Source organism: Rhinatrema bivittatum, chromosome 1 (assembly GCF_901001135.1).
Source record: "Rhinatrema bivittatum chromosome 1, aRhiBiv1.1, whole genome shotgun sequence".
Taxonomy (NCBI): Eukaryota; Metazoa; Chordata; class Amphibia; order Gymnophiona; family Rhinatrematidae; genus Rhinatrema; species Rhinatrema bivittatum.
The window spans coordinates 180,445,959-180,464,907 of NC_042615.1; the positions used below are offsets into that span (position 1 = coordinate 180,445,959).

The window sequence follows — 18,949 nt, forward strand, 5'->3', positions numbered from 1 at the left end:
CTCTAGCAAGTCCTGATGTTACATTTACCCAGTCAATATTGGGGTAATTGAAATCTAATAACATCAAGAGTCAAGAATTATCCACTGTAATCCATATTGTCAACACCAAAAGTGGAAAAAAATGAAGCTTAGAAGTAAAGGCTAAAGAAGGCGTCAGCAAGCCTGACGTTGTATGTTCACATAGAGACACCAACCGGTCTTTTCAATCATTCGCCTTCTTTTAAATTTATTAACTTTCAACAACTTTTTGTTCAAAAATTTTTTCTTTTTCTTAAAATATCCTCCGTTAATCATAGACTCTTTAAAGCGGATGTATTTAATTTCAATACGGCCCTACACGGCCCGTGTTTCACCCGAAAGCTTCCTCAGGGGCGTGTAAACGCTATCAATACAAGAGTCTGTATCCTATAATAATAGTAGAACAATCATTAAATCCTTTATCTTCATGAAGGTTAATGAAATTTATACTTATCTTAAAAATAAGCCAGGTACCAATTCATCCGGACAACTCGTCTCAAAACCGGGAAAATGGAGGGAGGAAGGAAGAAGCCAAACCTCACGTCTTTTTAAACAAACGAGATTTCATGATGTCATTAACCACGCCAGATATGTATGACGTATCCTTTGACGACATCCATCAGGGTAGGTAGTCAACATCCCAGAAAAGAATGTAGATCCAATTCAGCATTTAATCCTCTAGGGGCAACAGTGTTCAATCGGAAGATCCATCGTTGTTCTGATTGTAACAGAAGACGTTCCCGATCACCACCACGCCAGTGCGGGGGAATATGATCAATTCCACAAAAAAGCAAATCCGAAAATGTGTGATTTAATTCCACACAGTGTGTCACAAGAGGTTCATCTTCCCTTTTATTTTTGATGTTAGAGCGATGTTCTATCATTCTTGTCTTTAAAACCCTTTTGGTCTTACCGATATAGAGAAGTTGACACGGGCATTGACACGGGCATTGTATCAGATATACCTTCCTCCCTCCATTTTCCCGGTTTTGAGACGAGTTGTCCGGATGAATTGGTACCTGGCTTATTTTTAAGAAAAGTATAAATTTCATTAACCTTCATGAAGATAAAGGATTTAATGATTGTTCTACTATTATTATAGGATACAGACTCTTGTATTGATAGCGTTTACACGCCCCTGAGGAAGCTTTCGGGTGAAACACGGGCCGTGTAGGGCCGTATTGAAATTAAATACATCCGCTTTAAAGAGTCTATGATTAACGGAGGATATTTTAAGAAAAAGAAAAAATTTTTGAACAAAAAGTTGTTGAAAGTTAATAAATTTAAAAGAAGGCGAATGATTGAAAAGACCGGTTGGTGTCTCTATGTGAACATACAACGTCAGGCTTGCTGACGCCTTCTTTAGCCTTTACTTCTAAGCTTCATTTTTTTCCACTTTTGGTGTTGGTAATTGAAATCTCCCATTATTACTGCACTGCCAAATTGGTTAGCTTCCCTGATTTCTCTTAGCGTTTCATCGTCTGTCTGACCATTTTGTCCAGGTGGACGGTAGTATACTCCTATCACTATACTCTTACCCAACACACATGGGATTTTTATCCATATAGATTCTACTGAACATTTAGTCTCTTGAATGATTTTATCCTGTTGGACTCTACACCCTCCTGGACATAAAGTGCCACACTCCAACCAAGTTCCTCCATGGGCAAACTGGTGAACTAAGTGGTCAAACCGGTAATTTCCTTCATGCTTGCATGTTTTAAAATGTGCTCACTTGTGTGTGTGTAAAAGTCAACAAGTCCCAAGATACACGAATAACGTTTTCTCATGTAACTGCTTAAAATTAGGAGCACACATACATCACTAGGCATATTGTATATTAACGTGGGTACTTGTGCGGACGATTTAAAATTCCAGCATATCTGTGCTAGTACCCACATATGAGCTTATGTGGGTGCGTGTGCTCTTGTTTTTAAGTTACTGTCCCTATGTTTTCACACTCGGTAATGTTTATTTGCCTCCATAAGTATTTTCTACCTTTGAAGGTATGACTACCTCTTGTTTCAAAAGCTGATTAGATCATAGCGCAAACTTGTCTGTATAACACTGCTCTAATCAATTTTACTCCCAACACTAATAAATCAGTCAATACAGGATTTTCAATTAACATTAGTCACCATGATTATGAATTGCCTGAAAACATATCATTTGCATTAAAATTCATAACAAACATATTTATCAATAACTACACTCACCAATTCAGGGATCTCTTTAGATTGCAGGGGGACTTGAATTAAACCAAGGTGACTTCTGAAGCTCGGCTGATCACTACTTTCATAATTAGGATTGCGAAGGTTAATTAAAACCTGGAAAAATGTCAATAATATGCAATGTTTTTAGAAAAAAAACAATAAATTAACTCATATATTATGGAATTTAGCATTATAGTAGAAGCATATTTGTGAGAGACTCACATATACATGTGGGCATAATTCATAAGAACTACACAATTCAGCATCCAAATAATGTATGTTTTTTACAACTCTTTATTTTAACAGAAGAAACAATCCAACTTTAGGACAACAGTGGTATCCCATCCCCTCCCCTCCCTCAGAAGGGAGCAGAATCAAGATATTAATCAATATGGATCAAATTGACAAAGTTACATAGCAATTAAAGACAAGCAAACAAGTATTTCACGCCCAGCTATGAGGACCATCTTATAGTCCTCAGGAAGGATGGTTATTCCGATATGTCCAGTAGGGGGACCATATTTTATCTTATAATGACATATCACGTTTTAACGAATAGGTAAGCTTCTCCACCTGAGCAATTTCATGAACCTGACACTGCCAGCATCTTAAAGTAGGAGCTGATTTCCACATTAGAGCTATCATAAATCCCAAACTGATCACATCACTCCCATTTTACAAGATCTACATTGGCTCCCCATTGCCTTCCGTTCCCAATACAAAACACTTACCATCCTCCACAACACATTATACAAAAACAACTCCCCCTGGCTTGTAGATATGCCACAGTTCCGTCAAACTAATCGCCCTACTAGAAACTCCCTCGCCGGCACCCTTCAAACCCCCTCACTCAAAATTGGGCACCTGACTACCACCAGGGAAAGAGCCTTCTCCACTGCGGGTCCCACCCTCTGGAACTCCCTCCCTGCCAAACTCCGTTTAGAACCATCCCTGAGCCATTTCAAGAAAGGAATCAAGACATGGCTCTTTAAACAGGCTTACCCTAACACTTCCCAACCCTAGTCACAGCTCACCTTTGAACCTTCTCAGCCCCCGTACAGCCTTCTTACCCTTTCCTCGACCTCCCCCTTACCATCCCAGTACCCCCTCCTGCTCCCTCACCCACACCCTTCCCCTGCGCCCCGTAGCCTCCCCTCCACCCCGCCCTTCACTCCACCACCAACCTTTGCTTGAAAGTACCTTGCCATCTTGTTTCCTTGTTCCCTCCTCCCCCTCCTCTCTCCCTCCCTTTTTCACCCTGCATATAATTGTACATTAGTGCACATGCCTCCTTTATACTGTAAATAAGTTCATATACTAAGCTTATAAGTGCACACATATGCCTCCTTAACATTGCTTATGCATATTTAATCTTTGCTTATGCACATTTAATTTCAACTTGGATAAGTAATTTCCATGTCGTTCAACAATGTTGTATCCCTGCTCGTTGACTCTCTCTCCTGTACTTTATATGTTATACAGTTTGTATATTATCCAATTATTTCCCAGTTAGCCCTCCATCCTCGTTCATTGTAATTTCCTTTCTCAGTTACTTGTGAACCGACATGATGTGTCCTACGAATGCCGGTATATAAAAAGCGTTAAATAAATAAATAAATAAAATATATTTACAGACCCCATTTTATAATTCATGATAGTGTTGAAAAAACAATTCAGCATAAAGTGTGCAAATGGCAAACAATATTTATATATAACGAGTAATTAATTGCAAAATTATTTCCCAGAATAAAGTGCTGCTTCTTCTTATACTGTCCCCATGTTTCTAAAGAGTGTGCCTGCAATCAAGGAGAACTTAGGGGGAACTTCATCATGTACAAAAAAATAAAATCTTCTTCCTATATGCACATACTACATCCTCAGACCCTTATTAAAAACAAACACAACGTGGAAGAGTTAAAGAGTTAAAGAGTGTAAGTATGTCCTTTCCCTTTGAAAATTACCTAGGGAAAAATACTTGAAGAGATTTGCTTTTTCTGAAGATATTTTTTTCCCAAAAAACAATGTGCATAGTTTTAAAAATGCAAAACTGTGTGTTGTTACCTCCCTCATCCTAACCTTACCTCTGAGCCTGCCTAGCTTTCCCAAAGGAAAAGTATATGTATTGTTGATCCCTATTCATATTTATACCCAAGAATAGGGTGGGTAATTTTCAGACAGCATGTTCAGCTTAGTATGTGGCTTTTTGAAAATTGCCATTCCTGTTTTTGAGGTATTTTATGCTTCTCATTGGAATTTGGCTCAGAGAACGTACTCATGTATTAGTTTAATACAATAGAGGAATATAAAGAATACTAATGCTTCCAGAAGGGCACTCCAGGTATCTACCACCCTTTCTGTGATAAAATATTTTCTAAAGCAGATAACAGCATAGGTACAATTAGTATAACACAACTTAACTGCCTGGATATTGAATTTAATATTAAGAAGGGAATCAAACATGGAGCTTCATCATGGATTTCTCAAGTGAAGACATTCACCCCATGTCATCATATGCCACTAAAATATACAGTCTTTTTAAAATTTTCTCAAAATTTTTTTGTGATTTGTGCAAGTGTCAATGAGTGAAGTTCAAAATAATCCACTTAAAAAGCTTATTTTTTAAAAAAAATAATGCCACACACCAATGAATTAATTGGCATGAATTAATTATTAATTATTAATGCCACACACCAGTCAATGAATTAATTAACGGACTCTGGCACTTCCAGGTTAAAGCACATTAAGGGCCTCATTTTCCAATATCGCATTGGTAATGCATTAGGGGGCGTTACCAATGCAAATGAGGCTTCTTTCGTGCAGTGGGGAAACATCGCGTGCGGCAATGTTTTCGCCATTTGCGAAAACATTAGCACCGTACGCGATGTTTTCCCAGTGTGCGATGATTCTTTCGGTGTTTCATCGCAGTGCACGATATTTGCCGGTTTTTGCACTTCAATCATCGCGGGCCACGATAGTCCCGATCAGCCCGTTTCAGGCTCCCGGGGGGGGGGGGGGGAGCCTGAAACGGGTTGTCCGGGCCTGTTGTTGCCCAGGTAGAGTGTCCATCAAGCTAGGTGGAGAGAACGTTGCCCAAACCACTTCTTGGAGTGAGCGTCCTCACTCCGACGGCCAGCAAATCTGCACTAGAGACCACTGTTCTGTCCGTAGGTCTCATGTGGAATGCGAAAGTGGCCCCCAACCCCCGACGCTCATACCTAATCCCCACCCCGAGTTAGTAGGTGGCCCTCCCATAGGGGTTAAAATACCTGTCTAGGGCATAGGCACTATAGTAAGGTGCTCGCTCTCTCTCTCTCTCTCTCTGAAACGGGCTGTCCGGGACTATCGTGGACCGCGATAACCCTTTAGTGGCCCCGTAACGCAAATCTCAGGGTTGTAGCTATTATCCGCGATAGCAGCCGCGCTAACACTGCGGCTGTTTCACCGCACACGATAGCTTTGCATATGCTCCGCCCCCTGACAAATTTGCATTCGCAAATCGCGATAACAGCCGTTATCGCAATTTGCGAATTTATCGCGCGCGGTAAACTCCTTTGAAAATGAGGCCCTAAGCTTTAACCCATATTCTTTATTGTATTATGTTACAATTACCTCCTGCCTTTATCTTTCTTCCAGCTATTTAAGCTTCCAAGTTTTTTACTCCTTGTTAAATGTAACTTTGCCTTATTCACTTCTATTGTTAATTACTTTATTTATTGCTTCAGTTATACCCTTGTTCTATGTAAACCGATCCGATATGGTTATTACTATGAAGGTCGGTATATAAAAGTGTTAAATAAATAAATAAATAAATAATAGCATAAGAACTCAAAAATACTTAGCTTTTCAATTGTGTAACAGTAAGAGTAATAAACCCAAGCATATCTCAATTCTGGGCTTCTCAAATGTGTAACAGTGTAATTGCAATCCAAGCAGATTTTGACATTGATGTTTTGAGAAACTCTTTTTCAGGATACCTGCAGGCTACGTATCCTGAAGAAGATTTTTTCAAAACATCGTTGTCGAAATCTGCTTGGATTACAATGACATTGTTATAGCCAGTTGCATCCCACCTTTAGACCTCAATGCACAGATCCTGCTTCTATTTGGTAGGTATATACTGAGACTTTACAAGGTTCTCCTTACAAAACTCCTTATGTCCAAAGTTTGAATCTTGGCTGGGTAATAGTAGGTGATGTTTGCATTGACAGAGTACGCAAGCTCGATAGTGGTAATGCTTTCATTACCAGTGTGCTAGAAAAAGGACATATATCTTTTGGCAAACCACGTTCTAATCATTTCAGACATACTTGAAGACTTTCAGAGAACTGTGATGAGGACCTTGGAAGCATAGAGTTCCAGACTACAAGAAATTTATTTATTTATTTATAAAATTTATGACTTGCCTTTCAAAATGTACAATCTGTTTTTCCAAAGCAATGTACAACAAAATAAAAATATAGCAAATCAGTAAAAACAGTTTAAAAAAAAATCAAATTGTAATAATAACAAAAAACCTCCTCTTTCCATGGAAAACAAAGCATTCCTGAAGATAATGAATAAGGAATTCTTCAAAGATGAATCAAACTGCTGGGTGGCACCACTTCCATTCCACACATCCAGGCCTTGGCCTGTCACTAACAGGGAGCAGATTCTGAAGAGAAAATCATTTTGAGGCCTTCATGAAAAATATATTTAACAATGGTCATGCAGACCCAGCTCTGTCACTGAAGGAAGGTGAAGAGTGTGGGTATCTTCTTACCTTTGGTTTATACCATCCTCAGAAATCTGGTCAAATCAGGATTGTATTTGATTTAAGTGCCCAGTTTCAAGGAGTTTCTCTGTGCTCAGTTTCAAGGAGTTTCTCTGAATGATGTGCTTCTTACTGGACAGACTTGACAAATCGCCTTTTAGGAATGTTTATCAGCCTCAGAAAAGAGCCTATTGCTGTAACTGCTGACATTCAATAAATGTTCTATTGTTTTGTGGTCCGAGAACATATAGGAATTACTTTAAGAGTTCTATGGTACTGTGACAATAACATCAGCAATGACATTATCGAGTACTATATGAGAATACATATCTTTGGCAAGTCTATCACCAGCCAGGGCTACCTATGGATTCAGAAGAACAGCACAAGAAGGAGAAATGGAGTATGATCAGATGCCAGACAGTTTGTGGAAAGGGACTTTTATGTGAATGATAGACTCAAGACTATGCCTGTGGAGGAAGAGGCTACTGACCTGCTGAAAAGGACACAACAGAAGATAGCCATCGCTAACCTGAGATGGCACAAAATAGCTTTCAACAGTGAACAGGTAATGAAAGCATTCTCTTCAGAGGATCTTGCAAAGGTTCTAAAGGACTTAGATTTAAAAATCAATCAAGCATCAATTCAGTGCAGCTTTTATCTCAGCTGGGATCTCCAAAAAGACACATTCACCTTCCAGGTAAAACATATACCTATTTTATATATTTTACCTTCCAGGTAAAGCATATACCTCTTCTCAAAAAACCTACCCTTGACCCCACCAACCCTTCAAACTGCCGTCCTATCTCTAACCTTCCCTTCATATCTAAAATTATGGAAAAGATAGTCAATCCACAGCTCTCTGACTATCTGGAAGACCATAATATTCTCCACCCTTCTCAATTTGGCTTCCGGAAGTCTCATAACATGAAAAGCCTCTTACTTTCATTGACTGAAACTCTCCTCAAGGGCATGGACCACGGACAATCCTTTATCATTGCCCTTCTTGACATATCATCTGCCTTCGACACTATCAGTCACAAAATCCTCCTTACTTGCCTAACTGAGATTGGCATCTCAGGCACAGCCATCCACTGGTTCTCCTCCTACCTCAATAATAGAGGCTACGCTGTAAGGATTGCAAATTCCGAATCCTCACACATCCCCATTACCCAAGGCGTCCCACAGGGCTCTTCACCATCCTCCATGCTCTTTAATAAATACCTGTTACTGCTCTGCCACCTCCTCTCCGACCTTGGTCTTAAGTTCTTCTTATATGCAGACAACGTCCAAATCCTCATCCCTATTCAAGAATCCCTCACCAAATCTCTTAAGTTTTGGGAAACATGCCTCGCCTCCATTAACACCTTACTCTCTAACCTCCACCTTGCTTTAAACTCCTCCAAAACTGAACTCCTCCTCATTTCAAATCACCCTGACTGGACGCCACCCTCTGCTTGTGACCTCACCCTCCCCTCAAATGCTCTTCCCTTCTTCGTGCAAGATCTCAGTGTCTCCCTAGACCAATTAAACTTCAAAAACCAGATTAACACAATCATAAAGGGAGGATTTCTCAAGCTCCACATCCTCAAAAAACTTAAACCCCTGCTCCACTCGCAAGACTGCCACACAGTCCTGCAAGTGACAATGCTATCAAAAACGGATTACTGCAATTCCTTACTTCTAGGCCTCCCCTACTCTACTATTAGACCCCTGCAAATGTTACAGAATGTTTTGGCAAGAAACCTTACAAATACATGTAAAGCAGATCACATCACCCCTATTCTTAAGGAACTCTATTGGCTTCCCATCTCCTCCCGCATCAGATACAAAACCCTCACCATTATTCACAACTTCCTGCACAACCACGATCACTCCTGGCTTGAGGATGCTCTTCGATTCTGCTCCTCCAATCGTCCTACTAGAACCGCACTCTCAGGAACCCTCTACACCTCTTCCCTTAAATGTGCTTACCACACTTCCACCAGAAAAAGAGCCCTATCCATTGCAGGCCCCTCCCTCTGGAACACTATGCCACTTGAGCTCCGACTAGAACCATGCATTCGGAAATTCAAAGCAGGGGTTAAAACATGGCTCTTTAAAATGGCCTACCCTGACTCGGATCCTACGTAGTCCCCCTGCTTCCCTCTACCCCTTCAGAGAAAGAGCCCTGTCATTACCGTACTTATTGCCTTCCCTTTATTCCTTTAATTGTACTCCGATTTGTCTCTCATATCTCTGCACCTCCTTATATACCCCCTTTTATACCCTTATATTCCCCTTTCCCCTGTCCTTAAACCCTTCCTTCCCTTAGTAACCTCTGCTAGACTATATATATAGTTGCCTTTCTGAACGTATAATTTGTAATGTCATATGTAGTGTCTTCTGTATGTACTAGTTAAAGATAATGTATATTGTTGTATATAGTGCTTGTTGGAGTGTATAATTTATATATAGTGTATAAGGTTATCCACAGTGTATAAGGTTATACACTTCCTTTTTGAGTGTATAATTTGCAATGTTACATATTATGTTCTTTGGTTGTTTTCCATCAGGTATTGTTCCTATTCTCCTCTTCCTCTTTTTCCCCTTCTTCTCTCGCCCCTTCTCTCTTCCTAGCTGCTCCCCTTCCCCCACCCTGGTTTTTTGTATTTTCCTCCTTCAGTTATATTGTAAACCGGCATGATGTATCCATAAATGTCAGTATATATAAAAGCTAATAATTAAATAAATAAATATATATATACCAGACTTGGGATCCTATCGATGGTAAATAGCCTATATTATACTCTTGGATTTGTAGTCCCAGTCACTAAACAAGGGAAATCTTTGCTAAGGAAGCTTTCAGTAGAGACATAAGAATGGGACACCTCACTGTCCAAAAGCAAGAAAAGGGAGTGGGAGGCATGGAAAGTCTCCCTACAAGCTCTTGATCAGTTCCAGTTTCCATGTACATATACCTCTGTTTCTCTCACTACAGTACAATACAGAGAAAGTTGTGCCTTTTCAGTTGCCTTAATGAAAGCCATAGCTGCAGGGCCCTACTTGAAGATAATAGACAATGAAGGTAAGCCCCATGTGGGATTCATCCTTAGTAAGGTAAAATTAGTTCCACAGACTAGCCACACTATCCTAAGACTTGAACTTTGTGGGGCAGTGTTAGCAGTAGAAATTGCTGAACTAAAGCTAAATGAAATAATTTATAACCTGAAATGGTTAAATTTACTCTGACAGTAAAGTGGTTTTGGATTACATATACAATCAGAGACAGAGATTTTATGTGTATGTGAACAGAAGAGTTGTACATATCAGAAAATTAACCCAACCAAAGAAGTGGCACTAGATTCCCACTGAACTGAACTCTGCTGATCATGCCACAAAGTCTATCTCTGCAACTCAGCTAATACAGACTAGATGGCTGACAGGGCCAGTATTTATTTGGAGCAGTGGCAAAAAAGCACCAAAATCAACAGTCTACATTGAACTGGTAAATCCTGAACTAGATGCAGAGACCTGTCCTCAGGTGGCTGCTCTGATTACCAACGCTCTAAGTAAAAGCAACTAAGAACACACTCCTTCAATCTGTTTTCAAGATGGTTGATTCTCACATGAACTGTAGCTAGCCTCATCCATATTACCTGATTCTTCTGCCAAGATCCTGTTAATGCTTCAGACAGTTGCCATCACTGGCACCTTTGTACAAAACCACGTACTGATGCTGAGTTTGCTCAGAAAAGAAAAGTTATTTTCTGTGTTCAGCAGGAAGCATTTGCAAAGGAAATTAAATGCATTACAACCAAAGTAATGTTACAAAAGACAGTACTATTTGGAAGCTGAGCCCCATAATTGATGAGGATGACTTAATCAGAGTTGTTAGTTAACTGAAAAATGCTAAACTGGACAAAGGGGAGCAAAACCCTCTCATTATTCTCAGTCAGAAGCACATTGCCACTCTACTCACAGGTTATTATCACAAGCAAGTTAAAACATCAGGGATGACATTTCACAGAAGCAACCATTTCAGCCACAGGATTATGGTTTAGTGATGCAAGAAGATGTATCAGTTCAATTATTCATTAATGTGTCCAGTGCCATAAGCTGTTGTGATTCTGCTTGCAGGAGGGCTTTGCAAGCGGCTCACTCACTTCCCTGGACGTAGCTGTCACTGCCAAGCCATGCTGCTGCTCCCATGCAGCACTGAGTCACCTAATTGCCTGCCAGCTTCAGCGCAGCCAGATGCCGCCGCAGTCACTGCTGCATCTTCCTCTCTGCGGTTGGAGAGGAACCGCCTGTTCTTTAAGGCCTTGAGTGCAGATGACGACTACAGCCTCACAACACTCCGGCCTGGTCTTCGCAGACTGAAGGCTGCCAACTTCCATCTCTGCTCCTGTCCAGCACTGTCTCCCTAGGTGCATGCCTCTGTTGTGAATTTAAAGAGACCACGGTATGAAAAGCCCCGCAGCCCCTTCTGATGACGTCCTTCCTGTAACCCTATAAAAGGGCTCTTCAGTCAGTTCCTTATTGCCTTCGCAAAGGTCTGCTAGTGCTTTCAAGGTCTTCCATGTTGCCTGTTCCATGATCCTGGCCTCTTGTCGGTTCTTGGGTCCTGTCTTCAGCGTCTTGTTCCTGAGTCCAAGTCTTTGTTCCTGTGGTCCACATCTTGTTCCTGGTTTCAAGTCTTCATCCTGTCCAGAGTCTTTATTTGCTGGTCCAAGTCTCCGAAAATCCCTTGGTTTTAAAGTCTTGTTCCGATTTCCTAAATTCTGGAGTCCTGTCCATTGTCCTGAGTCAGAGTCTGAGCTCCTGAGTCCTGTCCCAGTCTTTGGAGTTCTTGTTCCAGCTTCCGCCTTGTTCCTGAATCCAGTGCCTCCACTGCTATTGTCGTGGTCTGCGAACAGCTCACAGGTTGTGTAGCAGTGGTGCAGGGCACTCCCAGAGTTTCGTTTAGTTCCAAGTCTTCAGAGTCTTCGTCTTGTCCAAGCCTTTTTCACATTTTGAGTCCTCTGCCTCCGTCTGTCCTGAAGCACAAGCTGTTCCTAACTGGCAAGTTCGAAAGGGCTTTCAAGTGGCCGGAGAGCTACCCTAGAGACCAGCATTGAGTTGCTGGGTCTTACGTCCTGTGTGTGCAGGTTCAACGAAGCCTTCAAGTGTTCCGAGTTCAAGTCATGTTCCAAGAAGAGTATTCCTGTTCCAGTCAGCCTGTGCCCGGATGCGTTTGCCCGCCAACACCATAGACCGCGGCCTGCCCCTGGGTTGTGCAAGTTGTGCCGCGACACAGGGGCTCACATACACGTCTCTAGCTCCGCTCACAATCGCCATCTGTGCTTGCAATAGATTGCAAAGGCCATGAGCTCTGTGACCGAGTCCCCGCGACGGGCCTTCCACTGGGTCCCGACGCACAAGCCATTCCCAAGCAGCAAGACTAAAAAGGACTTTTGAATGGCCAGAGGGCTACCTCAGAGACCAGCACTGTGTTACTAAGTCTCACTTCCTGTGCGTGCAGGTTCAGTGAGCCCTTCAAGTGTTCTGAGTTCAAGCCATGTTCCAAGACAAGATTATTCCCGTTCCAGTCAGCCTGTGCCCAGATGTGTTCACTCACCAGTGGCATGGATCGCAGCCAGTCCTGGGGTTGTGCAGGTCGCGCTGTGCACAGGGGCTAAAATGTACATCCCATGCTCCATTCTCAAGCAACATCCATGCTAGCAACACCTACCAGCTCACAAGCTTAGTACCGAACCACTCTTCGCTTACATAGGACTTGATGTTTTTGAACCATGTAGGGTTAATCTCACAAAGGACCAGAGAAGGTCAAGTGAATAGCAAGCGATGAGCCGTTTTATTCACTTGCATGAGGATTCATGCTGTTCACATTGAGGTAATTGAAACCATCGATACGTCTAGCTTTATCAATATGCTCCAAAGAGTTTTCTATTTCAGAGGGCCAGAAACACAATTGCACTCTGACTGTAGGTCTAATTTCATTGGAGGCTATAAAGAGTTGATCAGCTCAAATAACATTGAGATTTCAAGCTCAGACAGTTATCTATGTGATCAAGGATGCACCTGGTTATTTAACTCCTCTCATACTTCTTACAAATGGAGGCATTTGGGAACACATGATTGGAGTGGCAAGGTGTATTCTAGACGCATGCTATCTGAGTCTTACCCCACTCATCTTTCTCACAAGTTTCTAACCACTCTAATGGCTGACGTCTCAGCCATCATTAATTCCAGACCATTGGTTCCTGTATCTACAGACCCAGAGTGTCCAGCCATTCTGACTCCTTCTACCACCTTTATCCAAAAGACTGGTATGAACATGGCACAGCCTGGAGAGTTTGCTATCAAGGACCTGTAAAAACGCAGTGGTGACAGCTTAAATGTCTTGCCAATACCTTTTGAGATTGTTGGAAAAGTGAATTCCTGATAATACTGCAGGACAGCAGTAAGTGCTAACAAAGTAAATTAGAATTCTAAGTGGGTGTTTTTTTCTTAAAGACAAGCAAACCGCATGGAATACATGGCCAGTGGGGCTTATCATCAAAACAATGCCCAGGAACTCTGTTAGACCCGTCACTGAAATAGTGCTTCTCTTGGCTCATGGAGAAGCATAAGCACTTTGGTCTCTTCACCTTTGGGAGAGCGCCTGCTCTCCCGACGCGCACCCAGGCACCTCTCCTGGGTGCGTGATTCTGTATTTAAATAAGGCCCAGCGCTAATAAGGAGACGCTAGGAACAATAGCGCGTCCCTAGCACCTCCTTATTAGCGGAAGAGGCAGCTGTCAGCAGGTCTGACAACCAATGCTTAATTTTACCGGTGTCAATTTTTGAACCCGCTGACAGCCAAGGGTTCAGAAAACAGACGCCGGCAAAATTGAGTGTCCATTGTCTAACCCACCGACTGGCGGGCAGATTTTTTTATTTTATTATTTTAATTTTTGGTTCCTCCGACTTAATATTGCTGCGATATTAAGTCAGAGGGTGTACAGAAAAGCAGAATTTTCGTCTTGTCCAAGCCTTTGTCACAGAATTTTCTGCTTTTCTGTACACTTTTCAGGGTGGCTTCCAACTTAACGTCTGCTCTTGGCAGGTGTTAATTTCTGAGAGTAAAATGTGCGGCTTGGTCGCACATTTAACTTTCAGTATTCCAGACAACTAACTAATAGGCTCATCAACATGCATTTGCATGTGATGAGCGCTATTAGTTTCGGGGGGGGGGGGGGGGGGGGGGGGTTGGCCGCGCGTTTTCCATGCGCTATTACCCCATACAATATAAGGGGTAATAATAGCGCGTCTAAAACGTGTGGCCTGATTGTCTGCAATGTTGTAATTAGTGCTTAATTAAAGAAAAGTTAATAGTGGAATCTTTTGATTCCAGGAAGGGAGTATCCTTTCTCCATGGGTGTTTTTCTGTTTATTCACTATTGTCCTGCTTCACAGAAGTTTTTCTGTTTCTGTTGCTAATGCCATGTTCATGCATTTATTTTGAATAATTTCCTGGTTTGCTGTATACTGCCAACTAGTGGCCAGCTTGCATAGCACCTGCTGTATTCAGTACAGCTGGCTCAAAACAGTTAACATCTGACTTGGAAGCAAGTGTTCCTGGTTTTTTTCTTGTGTTTTTCAGTCAGCTCTGGTCAGGCCTTTGTGATTCAGTAGTTAATCTGGCTACCCCTGCAGAATTATCCTCATTTTACCTGTCTTTATTTCTGTAGCCTAAACAATGTTGGCTGTTATCTCCAGTTTATGCACAGTAAAACTATTTGTTTTGTCTGTTAAAAAAGTTTGGAACTGAAGAAACAGCCTCCTCTATCTGTGAGTAAGGACTGAATTAAGCTATCTGTTTAAACTGTGCATAGCAAAAGCATAAGGAGACAAAACAGTAATTCATCAACAATTTTATCTTGGATGTGGCACTCCAATTGCAGCTGGGAATCTATCCATTTTTTCCAACAGCAATTGTTCAGTAGTTTCAGCTCATCTCACTTCTAAGTAGATCTCAATGAGTATTATATAGTTGTTGGCAAAGTAATATCCTACCAGCAGCAGTAGAAACCTCACAATCTGAGGTACCATTTTTTTCTAAATTCTCTTTTCCAGACAGGCAGGTAAATTCACTAAGCTAAACATTAAAAAGATAATTTTCTAAAGGATTTAAACCTTTAAACTGCTTTTTACGTGTGACAATGCACTTTACTTAAATGGGCTTTTGAAAATTGTACAATATATGCCATTTAATTTTCAATAGATTTTACACATGTTAAGTGCACTTAACGCAGGCAAATGGGTTTTGAAAAATGCTATGACAGTATGTTATATTTACTTGCGTAACTCCTTTGAAAATTACCTCCTTAATGTTTTCTTTATTTGCCATGATAATTGTCTTTTCAACTGGTCAAGGCTTTAAGATAAAAATCTAAATACAATATCAAATCTAAATGCAATACAGATCTCTTGGATCTCAAAGACAGGTTTGATTGTCAGCATTTCCTTGGTGGCAATGCCACGTTAATTATTTTGATTTGGTCTCTTAACGAAGAACAATGACACTAAAGATGAATTCATTTTTGGATTCAAATTGATACAATACAAACTTGCAGTATTCCATTTGCATATTTTCAGAGGGCAGGATTTTATTGGATTGTTATATTTTACTGATAAAAGAAAATCATGGTTTAAGTACGTTACACAATTTAATCAGATTACTAACTCTCAGGATCATGCATTAAAATTCGTTAACACCATAGCACATGTGAAAAGTATAGTATCACGTGGCGCGAATGCATATTTTTGAGGTGGGCGGGATCAGGGAAGGAGTTTAGGGGGATTTTAGTTAAATGAGGGGCCATATCGCGGCATGTGATAGCATAACGCATGCTATCACACAATTTTAACACCGGAAATAACTACAGCTTTTCCCCTGGCGTTAAGCTGTGCGATGTGACCGAAATGGCCATAATGCAATTCATGATAAATTTTTGGAATTGCATTTTGGCCATTTCTTGGGGGGGGGGGGGGGGGGGGGGGGAGAGAAAGAGAGAGAGAGAGCCTCTGGGGAGGGCCTCACTGTGTGCAGCTATTTATATCTCTATAGAAGGGCCACCTGATGTGAGGTATTAGTGGTGGTTTATGGTTTAGGGGCCTGTTTCGTATGTAGAGTGAGATGTATGAAAAGCACAGTACACCTTGGTGAAGATTTGACATCATTTGGAGTGAGGAAAGTCTCACAAAGATGAACATTTGTACTATGTTCTCTCACCCTAGATTCATGGTACCCTGTTATAGAGTCCATCAAACTAGGGTGAGAAATCACAGTAGAAATTTCATCTTTGTGAGAGTTTCCTCACGCCAAATGATGTCTAATCTTCAACCAAGGTGTACTGTGCTGTTCGTATGTCTCAATCTACATGCAAAACAGGCCCCATAACCCTAAACCACCACTAACACCTCACCTCGACCTATCAGGTTGCCCTCCTATAAAGATATACCCTATTTTTCGCACTATAAGACACACCTGAACATAAGACAAACCTAGGATTTAGAGGCAGAAAATAAGAAAAAAAAATATTCTGAATCAAATGGTGTTCTAAAATATTTAATAAATATAATAATATTTCAACAATGTAAAGTGAACAGCAATATTAAGAACCATCATCACTGTCATTAACAAATGAGGAGAGACTTTAACGTTCAAGTATTCTTCTAGTTGTCTGGGAACCCCAAGAACTCATAATCGCTAGTGTCAGAATTTATGAAGCTCAGTTGCTCACAATCACTGGTATCACTTTCTTCGCTATCTTCATATATGATATCATCTTCAGTGCCATCTAAGGCATTGCTAATGCCACATTTTTTGAATGACCGTACAACGGTTTCATCCTTCACTGACTGCCATGATGTTTTCACCCATTCACAAACTTGAGTGATAGTGGGCCTTTTCATTTGTCCAGTAGGTGTCAGATCATGATTACCAGCAGCCATCCATTTGTTCCACTCTTCTCGCATGAAGACTTTAAACAGTTTGTTGATGGAAACGTCGAGAGGTTGCAACTGGCTGGTAAGACCCCCAGGAATTACAGGTAGATGAATCTTCACTTCTTTAAAGCGCTTTTTTGTGGTTTCGTTAATATGTGCTCTAAACTGGTCAAGCACTAATAGGGCAGGTTTTTTCAGAACCCCTCCAGGACATTTGGACCACCTTTTTCAACCCATACCCCCTTCCATTTTCGTCCATCCATCCTTTCTCATGAACATGCACAACTCCTTGTGGGATCGCTTCTTTTGGCATTTTTTCCTTTTGAAAATTAACATTGGTTGCAGTTTGGTGCCGTCTGCACAGCAGGACAAGACAACCGTGTAATGGGTTTTCTCATGTCCTAAGGTTTTCACGGTTATGGTTTTGGCACCTTTCAGATCAACAGTCCTGTTAGATGGCACATCAAAGGTTAGTGGGACTTCATCCATATTCCCAATCTGGCCAATTTCAAAATCATTTTTCTTCTTAGCATCAATTACAAATTTGTGAAAAGACACAATCTTTGATTCATATTCTTTTGGCAACACGGTTGTGTTGTCCTGCTGGGCAGACGGCACCAAACTGTCACCAAGGTTAATTTTCTTCACTGCCGTCTCCGCCGACCCGAGGCCTATCCCCTTGCCACTCGCTGCGGACCCGACCCTGAGCCGTCCCGATCCCACTGGAAGAGAGGGCGACACCACCGGAAGTGATATAGAGCGAGAGACGCCAGGAGAGATAGAAAGAAAGAAACCTCACCGAGAAAGACAAAAAAAAAAAAGAGATGCCGGAACCACTGAGAACAAGAGAGAGAGAGAGAGAGAAAAGTAAGGACCGCACAGACGCCGATACTCCGTGCCACCCACCTACCCTCCCCTGTGCTCCCGAGCCACCAATCAAGGGGTGGGAGCTGCGTCCATGCCGACGCCTGGGAGGCCAGCCTTTCAGCCCTTTAAATTTGGGCTCGCTACAGCGACACGTCCTTTCTTCGCTGCCGTCTCCACCGACCTGAGGCCTGCCATCTCTGCCGACCCGAGGCCTACCCCCTCGCCACTCGCTGCGGACCCGACCCGGAGCTGTCCCGGTCCCACCGGAAGAGAGGGAGACACCACCAGAAGTGATAGAGAGCAAGAGACGCCGGGAGAGAGAGAAAGAAAGAAACCCCACTGAGAAAGACAAAAAAAAAAAAAGAGACGCCGCCCCCAGAACCACTGAGAACGAGAGAGAGAGAGAGAGAAAAGTAAGGACCGCGCCGACGCCAACGCTCCGTGCCCTCCACCTACCCACCTGCACTCCCGAGCCACCAATCAAGGGGTGGGAGCCGCGTCCACGCCGACGCCTGGGAGGCCGGCCTTTCAGCCCTTTAAATTTGGGCTCGCTACAGCGGCGCCGCGCGCTGGGCATCACGCGCATGAAGGAACGCGACCTAAGGGGCCTGCCCCTTAGTGCGCCCCCTTTTGGGTCCCCTCAACACCATCTCAGACAGCTCCAACTCAATGACTCCACCCGCTTATTCTTCGAAGTCCAACCCGGACTAGAAACTACTATCCACCACCCTCCCCAGCCCACGACTCCCCAGGGATCACCAATATCTTAACTCTCCCCCGAGAAGGACTCGTACAACAACAATTCGCCTTATACCTTCTAGGAGTTTTCCTATTCGTGTATCCCTGGAGTGATTCCTACCTCCCGCCACCTCCCGCCACCTCACACTACCGCATACACACAGAGACACCCCCCCTTCCTGCTAAAGAGTTTCTCGTCCCATCCCAACTCACCATTAATCACCCCCCCATCCCAACTTAACGTTAATCACCACCACCCCCCCCCCCCCGCCCCCCTGCATTTACCTGTCTTCCTCACCTTCTGGGACTTCTCCATTATCCACTGTGCAACAACTATGCACACGTTCTTCATACCCTCTATCAAACACTATCCCTTGGCACACCACTACCC

The 18,949-nt window shown here is 42.3% G+C and overlaps 1 protein-coding gene across 3 annotated transcripts in view; it reads right to left on the reverse strand.

The window, feature by feature from the left end:
- The window catches only part of TBC1D19 (TBC1 domain family member 19), a 397,957-nt gene that overhangs the window by 211,177 nt on the left and 167,831 nt on the right, over nt 1–18,949 (reverse strand). For all 3 annotated transcript variants that reach the window (XM_029589774.1, XM_029589764.1, XM_029589755.1), the window contains exon 8: nt 2,235–2,345. In XM_029589774.1, coding sequence (XP_029445634.1) covers nt 2,235–2,345 — 111 coding nt within the window. The remainder of the gene's footprint in view (nt 1–2,234; nt 2,346–18,949) is intronic.